Consider the following 13,881-nt stretch of genomic DNA (forward strand, 5'->3'; position numbering starts at 1 on the left):
TTTCTCCTGCTCAGTCTTCAGTGGGGCAAAAGGTTCTAAGTTGGAAATAACTTTTCATTCAGAATTCTCCAGGCATTGCTCCATTCCTTGTCTTTGAGACCCCAGTGTTGCTGTTTGAGGGAGTTGGATGCTGTTTCTGCATCTGGGTGTGTGTCCACTGGTTTCTCCTTCCCCCCTGAAAACTTCTGGGCTGGACTTTTCATATGCTGGGAAACATGACAGTGAGTGGCTGAATGGGTCTTTTTCACTCGGTGCTTGGGCTTTTCAGTGGTAGGTCCGTCCTTCCTTCTTTGGTGCTCATTTCCTCTTCTCCCTGGAATGCACCCTGCTGGGACATCTGCTGCTTAGGCTGGTCTTTCTGTTTTTTTTCCTAAACTTCTCCAATTACTCATTTCCTTTTTCTCATTCTTAGGAGGTTTACTGACTTTATTTTCCAACCTTTTAAGAAGATTTCTTTCTTTTTTTTTTTTTTTTTAAAGATTTATTTATTTATTCATGAGAGAGAGAGAGAGAAGCAGAGGGAGAAGCAGGCTCCCAAGGAGCAGGGAGCCCGATGCGGGACTCGATCCCAGGACCTTGGGATCATGACCTGAGCCGAAGGCAGACGCTTAACCATCTGAGCCACCCAGGTGCCCTAAGAAGATTTCTTAAGTGAGCATTTTGTTTCTTCTGTGAGCTCACTTTTTTTCATATTATTTCATAGGTGCAAGTAGCTTATACTTCTGAGGCTATAAATTGTATTTTTAAAAAGACTTGTTTGAATTAGCTTGGCCTGTTAGGAGTGTCTTTGTGTCTGTTTGCTTTTTAGTCAGTTTGGGAGGTTTTCTTTACATTTCCTGAGATCCGAGGTGGACCCTCCAGAGAGGCACAGAGGAGAGGTTTTCACATTTCCTGAGATCCGAGGTGGATCTTCCCGGGGCACCGAGGAGAGGTTTTCTTCACATTTCCTCAGATCTGAGGTGGATCCCCCAACGATGCACAGAGGAGTTGGCTGGAAGCTGCATGTGTAAGTGGCGCCTGGTGGACTTTAGTTACATGATTGAGGCCTCTAAGGGTCAGTATTTTTGGGTGTTTTCTCTAAAGATGGGTTTTCAGATTTCCTACCTATAGGAGAAGACTATTAACCCTCAGAATTCCTGATTTCTCCCTTACTGTCCTGTAGCTTTATGTCTGTTGAAGCCTCCCCACCAGAGGCCACTTCTGCTCACACAAAACTGGGCTTGTCCGATTTGCTCAGTGGCAGGGACACAGTGCTCTTGATGGCCTCCCCGGGAGATTTCACAAGAGGCAGAACTGTTCACAGGGAAGAATGAGTGAGTTGGTAGGGTTGGAGGCACTTGGTGTGGTGTGGACGAGATTGGCGAGGATTCCGAATCTAAACGAGGCGCTGAAACAGACAGGGTCTTTATCTTTGGAAAATCTGAGCCCTCTGAAATGAACAGCTTAAGGCATGTCTGGGAGCTGTTGTAGGTTTGGTTCTAGACCACCAGAATAATGCAAATATTGCAGTGGAATGAGTCAGATGAATTTCTTGGTTTCCCTGTGTGTATAAGAGTTATGTTTACACTCTGTTGCAGTCTACCTGTCTATTTTTTCAAAGATTTATTTATCCATTTTAGAGAGAGAGAGTGCATGAGTGGGGGCAGGGAGACAGGCAGAGGAGAGAGAGGGAGAATCTCAAGCATACTCCCCACTGGGCATGGAGCCCGACACGGGGCTTGATCCCACCACCGTGAGATCTTGACCTGAGCTGAAACCAAGACTCAGATGCTCAACTGACTCAGCCATCCAGGCACTCCCCTCCCCCCCCCCCTTTTTTTAAAGTAAGCTCCATGCCCAACGTGGGGCTTGAACTCACAGCCCTGAGATTGAATTAAATGATCTACCGACTGAGCCAGCCAGTCACCCCAGTAGCATTATGTCTAAAAAACAATGTATATACCTTAATTAAAAAAGTTTATTCCTAAAACATGTTCACCATCATCTGAGCTTTCAGTGAGTTGCAAGCACTGGTCACAGAACACTGTAATAAATATTGTAATAATGAAAACGTTCGGAATATTGTGAGAATTACCAAAATGTGACACAGAGACACGAAATGAGCAAATGCTGTTGGAAAAATGATGCTGATAGACTTGCTTGGTGCTTCAGTTAGTAAAAAGCGTGGTATCTGCAAAGCACAGTAAAGTGAGGTACAGTGAAAGGAAGCATGAGTGTTTTGGAACATACGTCTCTGAATGAGCTTCTGAATGAGTTTGAGGGAATGTAGTTTTTCTTAGCCATTTCGGTTTAGTACAGCTTAAATAACTTTTGTGAGTCATAAAACAGTTTATTTTATAAATTATGGTTCTATTTCTTTTCACATTTAAATCAACAAATAGATGTAGTACCTAGTAAAGGATCTTGTTCTCTTTTCTACTGGAAAATCTTTGATCCTCAGATGAGTGATGCCACCCACTTTCAATGACAAACTGACATCAGGGCGCAGTGAATATATACACACCTACCTATTCCTCTGCTGCTTTTCCACTGAACAGTGTTTGTTGGTGACCTCTCAGCAGTATGTGGAGCGCCTCCTTCCCACTCTTTACAGCTGAATGGTATTCATACTCATTTGTTCAGAGACCAGTTACTTGGACATTAAGTTTGTTTCTACTCTTCTGTATTAGACATGATGACTGCAATGAATAGGCTTGTCCTTTTGTCCTGCCAGTGTGTTGCCATTGGGATGGATTTCTAGAAGGAGAACTGAATCACATCTTAAATGCATATTTAATTCTGTGAGGTATTCGTGGGCTTTGTGCCATCTTGCCCTCTTACCAGCAGGCAGTATGTTAGTGTGTCTCTCTCCCAGTCTTGCTGCTGCAGTATGTCATCAGATGGGCAAGGAAGGAGTCTCAGTGTAGTTTCATGTGTGAGGTGAATATCGCGTCCTGTCCTGTAAGACCTCTTTGGCCTTCCTTTTTCTGTTCTTTTCTCCCCTGATTTTCTTCCGCTTTTAGAAGCTCTCTCTTTTTTTTTAGTCAATTATTTTTCAAAGATTTTATTTATTTATTTGACAGAGAGACACAGCGAGAGAGGGAACACAAGCAGGGGGAGTGGGAGAGGGAGAAGCAGGCCTCCTGCTGAGCAGGGAGCCCGATGCGGGGCTCGATCCCAGGACCCTGGGATCATGACCTGAGCCGAAGGCAGACGCCCAACGACTGAGCCACCCAGGCGCCCAAAAGCTCTTTTAAAGTCAGAGTTACTTTGTGATAGGAGTTATTTCTTACACTTGCCACTGTGTGGTGCCAGCTTCTGGGAGAGGACTTTCCTTAAGTCCCTGGCCTGTTTGCATTTACATGGGTCTCAGCCTCCGTCACAGAAGTCATGCTGGACTCTGCAGTCCTAGCTTATGTCTGTGGTTTCTTGGATCCTGTGTATTTATGAATCTTATCTGTCTCGTTTTCTGAAGAATATCCTCTAGTAACTTCCAGATATTTGTGGGAGATGTAATTTTTGAGCCCATATGTGAAGGTAAATGTCTATACCTTCAATTGGCAATTTAGCTGGGTTTGGAAGTCTGGGTTCAAAGTCATTTTACCTCCACTTTGCAGGTATTTGCTTTCTGGTTGTCTAGCTCAGTGTTGATGATGAAAGAATACGTCTAGTACTTCTTTATTTTTTTTTAAAAGGACTTTAAAAAAGGACTTTATTTTTCTTAAAGATTTTTTTTCTTTATTCATTTGAGAGAGAGAGAGCACAAGCAGGGGGAGAGGCAGAGTAAGAGGGAGAAGCAGACTCCCTGCTTAGCCCGATGTGGAGCCTGATGTGGAGCTCGATCCCAGGACCCTCAGATCAGACCTGAGCTGAAGGCAGACGCTTAATCAACTGAGCCACCCAGGCGCCCCAGAACTTTATTTTTCTTAAAGCTTTTTTTTTTTTTTTTAAAGATTTTATTTATTTATTTGACACAGAGAGAGAGAGAGTCAGAGAGGGAACACAAGCAGGGGGAGTGGGAGAGGGAGAAGCAGGCTTCCTGCTGAGCAGGGAGCCCGATGCGGGGCTCGATCCCAGGACCCTGGGATCATGACCTGAGCCGAAGGCAGACGCTTAACGACTGAGCCACCCAGGCGCCCCTCTTAAAGCAGTTTTAAGTTCACAGCAAAAATGAGCAGAATGTATGCTTCTCATGTACCCCTGGTGCCCTCCCCCTCAGCCTCCCATACTAGCAACAGTCCCCACCAGATAGTACATTTGTTACAGTTGATGCACCTACATTGGACACATTGTGATTACCCAGAGTCCATTGTTAAGATGTCTTAAGGTTCACTCTTGGTGGTGTACATTCTGTGGGTTTTGACAAATGTATAATCACTCAAATCCACCATTCTGGTATCATTCAGAGTAGTTTTACTTCCTGAAAATCCCCTAGTCTTCAGGTATTCATTTCTCTCTCCCCCTAACCCCTAGCAGCCACTGACCTTTTACTGTATCCATAGTTTTGCCTTTCTTGGAATGTGCTAGAGTTGGAATTCTATGTAGCCTTTTCAGATTGGCTTCTTTCACTTAGCAGTGTGCACTTAAGGTTCTTCCATGTCTTTCCATGACTTGATAGCTTGTTCCTTTTCAGTACTGAGTAATATTCTATTTGTGGGTGTACCATACTTTATCCAGTCACCCACTAAAGGACATCTTGGTTGCTTCCAAGCTTAGGGAATTATAAATAAAGCTGCTGTACACATCCATGGGCAGGCTTTTGTGTGGACTGGTTCCAACTTCTTTGGGTAAATACCAAGGACCATAATTGCTAGATCATATGGTAAGAGTATGGTTTGTAAGAAACCACCCAGCTGTCTTCCATCGCAGCTGCGCCAGTCTGCATTCCCTCCAGCCATGAATGAGAGTTCCTGTTGCTGTATATCCTCTCCCGTGTTTAGCGTTCTGGATTTTGGCTATTCTATTAGATGTGTAGTGGTATCTTCATTGTTTTTAGTTTGCATTTCCCTGATGACATGATGTGTAGAGCATTTTTTCATACATGTTTTTTGCCATCTCTGTCTGTTCTTTGGTAAGCTCTTTGGACCATGTTTAATCAGGTGGTTTTCTTGTTGAATTTTAAGAGTTCTTTATGTATTTTGGATAACGGTCCTTCATCAGATATGTTTTCCAGGTATTTTCTTCTTCTGGTTGTCTTCCCTTTATTAAAAAAATATGTATTTATTTTTGAATTACAAACCCCTGTGTCGAGGGCTGACTTTCAATAGATCGCAGCGAGGGAGCTGCTCTCCTGTGTACGAAACCCTGACCTAGAAGCAGGTCGTCTATGAATGGTTTAGTACCAGGTTCCCCACAAATGTGCATTGCATGACTGGTGAGGGGGTGGCCCCCTTTTCAGCCATGCCCCGTTTCCCGGCACGAGGGGCTCTCTGCACCAGACCCTGGTCCCTAAGCTTGATGGCCTGCTGGTGGGGACAGTGGGGGACTGGTTATCTCAGGCCGACCGAGGCTCCTTGGTGCTGCCGTATCGTTCTGCTTGGGCAGGATTCTGACTTAGAGGTGTTCAGTCATAATCCCACACATGGTAGCTTCGCCCCATTGGCTCCTCAGCCAAGCACGTACACCAGCTTCTCGTTTTCTTGATAGTGTCTTTCACAGAGCAGAAGTTTTTAATTTTAATGAAATCTAGCTTATCAATTCACTTTTTTCATAGATTGTGCCGTTGTATTATCTTAAAAAGTCCTCAGTGTAACCAAGGTCATTTGGATTTTTCCCTGTGTTAACTTTTAGGAGTTTTACAGTTTTGCACTCTGCATTTAGGTCTATAATCCATTTTAAGTTAATTTTTGTGAAGGATGTAAGGTCTGTGTCTAAATTCATTTTTTTGCAGGTGAATGTCTAGTTATTCCAGCACCACTCATTTAAAAAGACTATCTTTTCTCCATTGTATTGCCTTTGCTCCTTTGTCAAAGATCAGCTATGTGTGGATCTTTTTAGGGTTTTCCATTTGATCTGTTTGTCCATTCTTTAGCCAGTACCTTGCTGTCTTGATGAGTAGCTTTGTGTAGTATGTCTTAAAGTCAGGTAGTGTCAGTTCTGCAGCTTTATTCTCCTCCTTCAATATTGTGTTGGCTGTTGTGGATTTTTTGCTTCTCCCTATAAACTTTAGAACTGTTTCGTTGATATCCACAAAATAATTTGCTACAATTTGAATTGGGATTGCATTGAATCTATAGATCAACTTGAGAAGAACTGACATCTCTCTCTCTCTCTCTCTTTTTTTTTTTAAATTTTATGTATTTATTTGAGAGAGAATAAGTGAGAGCGAGCGAGCGAGAGAGAGAACAAGGAGAGGAGGGTCAGAGGCAGAGGGAGAAGCAGGCCCTCTGCTGAGCAGAGAGCCCCATGCGGGGTTCGATCCTGGGACTCTGGGATCGTGACCTGAGCTGAAGGCAGATGCTTAACCGACTGAGCCACTCAGGCACTCGTGGGAAGAACTGACATCTTGACAATATTGAGTCTGTTTGTGAACGTGGAATATCTCTCCATTTAGATAGTTGTTCTTTGATGTCTTTCATCAGTTTTCCTCATATCTATCTTATATATGTGGTCTGTAGTGATATCTCCTCTTTGATTTCTTGTTAGTGATCTGTGTCTTCTCTCTTTCTTGTTAGTTATCCTGGCTAGAGATTTATCAATTTTGATCTTTTCAGAGAATGAGCTTTTGATTTCATTGATTTTTGGCTGTTGATTTCTTGTTTAAAATATTACTGATTCCTGTTAAATTTTTATAACAGCTTTTTTTTTTTTTTTTTAGATTTATTTGACAGAGCTCAAGCAGGGGGAGCAGTGGGCAGAGGGAGAGGGAGAAGCAGGCTCCCCAAGGAGTACAGGGCTGGATTCCAGGACCCTGGGATCATGACCTGAGCCAGAGGCAAACGCTTAACCCACCGAGCCACCCAGGATCCCCAATCTTTATAACATCTTTTGCTTACTTTGCATTTAATATGGTTTCGTCTTTTAGTTTCCTAAGATGGAAGCTTAGATTTTTTATTTTAGATCTTTCCTCTTTTCCAGGACATGCATTCAGTGCTATAAATTTCTTTCTATGCACTGCTTTCCCTGCATCCCACAAATTTTGTAAATTGTATTTTCATTTTTATCTAGTTCAAAACATATTTTAATTTGTCTTGCAGTTTCTTCTTTCAACTGTGTATTTAGAAGTGTGTTGTTTAATCTCCGAGTATTTGGGGATTTTCAGCTATTTTTCTGTTATTGAAATTAGTTTGATTTTATTGTGGTTTGAGAGCAGTTGCAGGATTTCTGTTCTTAATTTTAAGTGTATTAAGGTGTGTTTTATGGTCCAGAGAATGTTGTCTTGGTGAATGCTTCATGGGAACTTGAAAAGAATGTGTGGTTTGCTGTTGCTGCATAAAGTGGTCTGTTGATGTCAGTTACATCCATTTGATTAGTGGTGGTGTTGGGTTTGACTGTGTCCTCACTGATTTTCTGCCTGCTAGATCTGTCCATTTCTGATAGAGGGTTATTGAAGTATCCAACTGTGATAGTGGATTCATCAGTTTCTCTTTGTAGTTCTAACAGTTTTGCCTTCCTTAGTTTGATGTTCTTTTGTTAGATACACGCATTAAGGATTGTTATGTCTTCTTAGAGGATTGATTGCTTTATCATAATGTATTTCTTTTTCCCTGGTGACTTTCCTTGCTCTGGAATCTCTCTGAAATTAATATAGCTACTCTCGCTTCTTTTGATCAGTGTTAGCATGGTATATCTTTTTCCTTCCCTCTACTTGTAGTCTAAATGTATTTTTAAAGTGGATTTTTTGGGGGAAATCGGAGGGGTAGATGAACCATGAGAGACAATGGACTCTGAAAAACAAACAGAGTTCTAGAGAGGAGGGGGGTGGGAGGATGGGTTAGCCTGGTAAAAAAAATAAATAAAGTGGATTTCTTGTGGACAGTGTATAGTATGGTCTTGTTTTTTTGTTCTGTTGTGACAGTCTTGGTATTTTAATTGGTGTACTTAGACAAAGTGATTATTGGATTAATATCTGCTGTATTTGTTACTATTTTCTATTCATTGCCCTTGTTCTTTTACTTTTTTTTTTTTTTTTTTAGATTTTTATTTATTTATTTGACAGAGAGAGACACAGCGAGAGAGGGAACACAAGCAGGGGGAGTGGGAGACGGAGAAGCAGGCTCCCCGCAGAGCAGGGAGCCCGATGCGGGACTCGATCCCAGGACCCTGGGATCATGACCTGAGCTGAAGGCAGTCGCTTAACCAACTGAGCCACCCAGGCGCCCGTTCTTTTACTTTTTTAAGAGATTACCCTAGAGTTTGCAGGACACATTTATAACTAATCCACTTCACTTACAAGTAAGCTATAATCATCTAATACGTTGTTGCTAATACTCTGAAAAGTGTTACCAGTTCTATTAAGAATAATAAAAATAGAAGTTTTTGTTTTATCGTCATCGGTTCCATCTCTGATGATCTTTCTGTAAATTTGAGTGTCTCAGCGGTATCATTTTTCTTCTCTCTGAAGAACTTCTTTTCACATTTGTTATAGTGCAGGTCTCCTGGCAGCGAATTCTCTCACCTTTTGCTTGTTTGAGCAAGTCTTCTTCTCTCTTGAAGGATAGCAGAATACAAAATTCTAGGTTTTTAATCTTCTCTCAACACTAGGTATCTCAGGTCCGCTCTCCCTGTGCATGCTTTCTGAGGAGACGTTGGATGTAATTTTTGCTCTGTTCCTCTGTACGTAAGGTGTTTTTCCTCTGGCTCTGTCAGGAGTTGTTCTTTGTCCTTGTATGTGGTTTGGGGGCATTTATCCTGCTGGGCATTCTCTGGACTTCCTGGATCTCTGGTTTAGTGTCTAACTTCAGTTTGGGCAATTGTCCGTCATTATTGCTTCAAATACTTATTCTGTTTCTTTGTCTCCTTTTCTTCCCGGCATTCCCATTGTACATGTTACTTCTTTGTAGTTGTCCCATGGTCCTTAGATAGTCCGATTTTTTCCTGTCTTTGTCTTTTTTCTCTTTGCTTTTCAGGTTTGGAGGTTTCTGTTGGCATGTCCTGAAGCTCAGAGATTCTTCCTCAGTGGCCTCTGGTGATTGCTGGATTAACGTCGGCCGGTTTCTTACTGTTTCCTGTTCCTTGCCCTGTGCTTTCTTCCTTTTTTCTCTTCCACTTTTCCCTGCTTTTTTGTGGTTTTAATCAAGCACTTCCCATGATTCCATTTTCTCCATGATGGGTCCCCCAGACACATTCTTCATTTCCTTTATGATGTTTTCATCTCTGCTGTGTCTTTTTAATTTTTTCTGATAATTTCCACCTCTCTGTTTACATTACTCATCTTTTCTCACATGTTGTCTACTTTTTTTCACTAGAGCTCCTAGCTTATTATTGATAGTTACTTAAAATTCTTGGTCTGATAATTCCACCATCCCTATCATATCTGAGTCTAGTTTGGATACTTGCTGTCTCATCAAACCATCATGTTGTTTGCTTTTTAATGTGCTGTATAATTTTTTTGCTTAAGGCATGATATGCCAGGTAGAAGGAACTCTGTGAGCCGTCCAGAAAGTGACGATGGGGTGTGGGGGCAGCACACGTCCTGTAGTGCTGTGATTTGGTCTCGTGCTCTCCTGCGTCTGGGCCACAGGCTGACCACCTCCCTCTGTGGGACCGGACGGCCCGCCACCTGCACTTTGAATTCCTCTTCCCTCAGTCCACCTGGGCTGAGACAAACCCCAGAGGTTAAGCTCTTGAGGGTAGGCCTTGTTGAGAACTGAATACTTTGTTGTATTTCTAAAAGGGTACTTTTCCCCTCCCTCTACTGGAAGCAGGAGGGGATTTTTGTCTGATCTTCCCTGAGAACCTGGCAGCGTTCCTGGAGGTGAAACCTGTCAAAGCATTGGTGCCCTGTGTCCCCTCAGCACGATTGGTGGCTGGAGACTTCGTCCTAGCCTTCTCCACACTGAGGCCTCAGCCGCTGGGCAGTTGCTGTTCAGGGTTTCCTGCCCTGCTTCCTGCAGACACTTCTGCCCGCTGAGCTGTGATCGTCCGCATCTGCAGGTCAGTCTCCGGTTTGGGGAGCAGCCGTTTGCCCTGTGACTTCACGTCTCTGACCAATCAAAGGAGAGTTGTTGATTCTTCATCGAGTTCAGCTTTTTGCTTGTTAAGGTGTGGCACCAGAAACAGCACGTTCTCTCTGTTCATGGCGTTCAGTTTTTAGGAGCTCTTGGCTTTCCCTCTTTGTAGCCTCTTGTTCCCGTGTTCCCTTGGTTTCCTTGCGGACACCCGTTCTTTCACTTCCTTCCCGTGTGGCTCTGGGATCATTTCATAACCAGTTCGCTGCTCGTTTGATGGCACTCCTACCACGGAGGGGTTGTTTCTTGAGTGATCAGTAGAAGATGGTTTCCGCCAGGGTCCTCCTCCAGCTGGGGAAGTGAACTCCATGGGGACATGTGGTGACTTGTGGGCCTGAGCTTTGCCTGGCATGCAGGGATGGAGCAGCCCAGATGCTGAGTCAGCTACCCTGCCCTGGTGTCCTCCGTGTGGGAGGGGAGGGCGTGCTGACGCCTGGGGCAGGCCCAGCAGACCCTGAGCGAGTCCTTCATGTCTATGTACACGTCTCTCCTCATCCTTCCAGCCCAAGCCTCGCCATGTTCCACGGTGCTTCAGGGAGCTCTGCTCTCCTTCCAGGCTGTGTTCTCCCGTCGTCCCTGAGTCAACTGCATGTTTGTGTGCAGGCTGTGTAGAACGAGGATGGCCCTGCGCCGTCACCTGGGAACCGTGATGGATCGTCCGGTGCAGACCAGTTGGCCATCTCTCTTCCTGTTCACTTAACTTTATCATCGTGAGTGTAACACTAGTAAGGAAGTGTGTGTTTAAATCGCATACTTTCATGTAAGGCCAAGGAGAGAGAAATTTGGATACCTCGCAAGCCTCCAGCCTGGGGAACCACCATACCGAGTGTGTGGTTGGAGGTTTTTTGTCTATTTTTGCTGCTCAATGTGAATTTTGATCATTGTAGTAAGTACTTGTGTTTGCTGCATTCCACCGATTGTGTTTCCATTTTTTCTTCAAGATCAAAGTTTTATTGTGATTTTGTCTTTGGACTATGGACTTTTAGAAGATTGTTGTTTAATTTTCAAAAACACAGGTATTTCCAGATATTATTTATTTCTGGTTTAATTCTGATGTGGCCAGAGTACAAACTTCTTATGATTTCAGGTGGTTTTAAGTACATGGAGGGTTTGTGTTCTGAGGAGCAGATGGTGTGACTGGGTGAACGTCTCATGTGAACCTGGGAAAAAGTGCGTGCTGGCTGTTTGTGGAGTTCGGGTCTTCTGTGTCTGTACCGATTTTCTACCTGCGTGTTAAGTCAGTTACCGAGAGGGGAGTTCAGGTTGGGACTGTGGGTGATTCTTCCTGCCAGCGCTGTCCGGTTTTGCTTTGTGTCCTTCAGTGTTCTGGGACCAGGTCCACACAGTCGGCCTGGGGTTAAATGTGGGGACTTCTTGGTTCATTGGCTCTTACCATTTTGAAATGTTGTCTTGATCCTCTATAACTTTGCCCTGAAGTTAACTCGTGTGGTGTTAGCCACTGTGCCATCCCTTCTGTCTCGTCTCCGAATTGGTGTGTGTGGCGTGTTTGTGTTTGCTGGGATTCTCCGTTCCATTGGGCTGAATGTGTGCTCAGTGCATGGGTTCACCCACCGTCTTCTGTCCTGGCTCCGCAGTTTCTGACAATGAATCTGGAGTCAGTATTGCCTTTGTTTCCCTACATTTGATGCGTCTTTCATTGACAGGCTGTTTTAAAAGTATTTTATTGGTTGCTGATTTTCAGAAACGTGATTAGGACGTGCCCTGGTGTGGTCGTCTTTGGCGTCGGTGAGCTCGCTGGCCATGTGTTTGCGCACTTACCTGCCGTTGCTCCTTCCAGAGTTGTTTCTTCTTTCCCACACCATCCTCTCTGTTGTGGGTGCAGTTCACAGTGCATCAGGCCACCAAGGCCATTCCCGTCCCCGCTGTTCCCCGCCACTGGGGACCGCGTCACTGGTCTTTGTGTCTGTGGGGTCTGGTCTGCGGTTCACCACATCCCGCTCTTCTTCATTCATTTCAGATCCTGTGTTTTCCACCAGTTTCATTCCTGTCCTTTCTTCACATTTTTTTTCTTTTAAGTGTCGTTTGTGTCTTCCTTTAACTATTTGAGCTTATTTATTACAGCACTTTTAACATTTTTCCTGTTACTTACGTTGTTTGGTTATAGCCCACGGGGGTGTGGGGTCCAGTCTGCCGCTCCGTGTTGGGAATGAGCTGTGGCACGTCGGGACCCTGTTGCTGCCTTCTGGGTTTGTTGGGGTCCTCAGACGCCAGGATGGGCTGTAGCAGCTTTGATTCCTGGGGCTCCTTCAGCCTTCCTGCTGAGGGGCCACCTCTTTGTGGTTTTTACCTCACAGGTTCAAAGAGGTGGCTTGCTGGACTTCGAACACCACTCATGCCTTTCCACCCCCAGATGTTTGGAGGCCCCCGGCCCCCTGTCCTGCCAGCCCTGGTCTGGCTCTCAGCCTGGCGCACCCACCAGGTTCTTCTGGTTTCCCTTCTCCTATTGGCATCCACATGTTGCCCTCAGAACACAGTCTGCGTCAGGGCCGGGTCGCCGTAGTCCTGCCCCACCCATCATTCCGATGCCTGGATCCAGGTGTCTCACGTCTGCGGTGTTCTAGTTGCTGGGGATGGGAACACAGCTGCTGAAATGTTGTACTTTATGGCCAGGATCGTCACTTCTCTGGTTTTTGTCCATGTGATTTTTGGCGGTTTTTTATGACTGATCTGGGGAGATGAGCTGTTGTCCTTGTCATTTTATCTTCCTAGAACTCCTTTTATCTCCTTTTTAAAAATTAGATAAACAAAGGGCTTTCTGCATGTTGGCTGTTTATGGTTTATTTTTATTCATGCTTTATTTAGCAGTTTTTCAGAAATTAATTTTTCCAAGTTCTGAAGTATTTTCTATCCAGTTTTTATTGACTTCTATTCACTTCTCTTTTAGGCCATGCTGGTGTGTCTGCAAGCATGATGAAGAAAAGGACTTCCCACAAGTAAGCACCCCTGAAACTTGCTTTTAGATAGCAGGCTGTGGCCGTACGTGACGTGGGGTCTGAGATGCAGCGTGACGCCCTCTCCCCTGGGTTTGGGAGGTCTTGCCTCGCTGCATGTTGAGTACAGACCTGCAGCCGTGTCCCTTGTCCTTGGCCTGGCCTACGGCTGCCTAGGCCTGTCCTTCCACCTCTTAAAGCCTCTGGGCCATGATTTCCCCTCCAGCTCAGAGGGGCTGGACTGATGGCCGAAAGCGTCCGTTGTGGCGAGGGTGGCAGGTGCGTGGTGAACCCCTCTTGCTTCTCTCCTTGGAAGGGCTACACGCTCTTGGCTTGCAGGTTCTTGTCTCTGATCTGCAGCTTGACAAGGAGCTCCTTGTGGACAGAGGCCTTCGCTCATGCTTGAGGGCCTGGCTAGCATGCTGACAGGTGCTTGCTCACTGCTTTATAACATTTTCAAATAAATGAAAAGCTTGTAATTTAGGGAACACATATGCATGTTGGAAGATAATTAAAAAGCCATGTATTTTAAGTGACCAGTAGGTTATAATTCCTAAATTCTATAGGTACCAGAGTAAAGAAGTCACTTTTTCTCTCTTAAATCTTTGTGTATGACGTAGTTACATTTAAAAAGAAAATTGAGATACTATCTTGAATAATACTGTGCTTGTACTGAATTACATTTAATAGATTTCACAAGTACCCACCAGGTTCTGCTCGCTGCTACACTACGGAAATCGCTCTAAAGAACCAGTTCTGATTGTTTGGAGTCTTAATCGTAG

General features: G+C 44.4%; 1 protein-coding gene across 5 annotated transcripts in view; it reads left to right on the forward strand.

Annotated features, from left to right (window-relative positions):
* Positions 1-13,881, forward strand: part of SPIN1 (spindlin 1) — a 75,053-nt gene that overhangs the window by 39,281 nt on the left and 21,891 nt on the right. For 4 of the 5 annotated variants that reach the window (XM_045882118.3, XM_064579437.1, XM_054509130.2 and 1 more), the window contains one exon: positions 13,054-13,102. In XM_045882118.3, coding sequence (XP_045738074.1) covers positions 13,054-13,102 — 49 coding nt within the window. Of the gene's footprint in view, positions 1-808; positions 1,007-13,053; positions 13,103-13,881 lie in introns of all 5 variants that reach the window. The other variant, XM_064579436.1, reaches the window with a different exon arrangement.

The sequence above is a fragment of the Mirounga angustirostris genome, unplaced genomic scaffold, assembly GCF_029215605.1.
Source record: "Mirounga angustirostris isolate CCGP_5_RB_7025 unplaced genomic scaffold, mMirAng1.0.hap1 SCAF_15, whole genome shotgun sequence".
NCBI lineage: Eukaryota > Metazoa > Chordata > Mammalia > Carnivora > Phocidae > Mirounga > Mirounga angustirostris.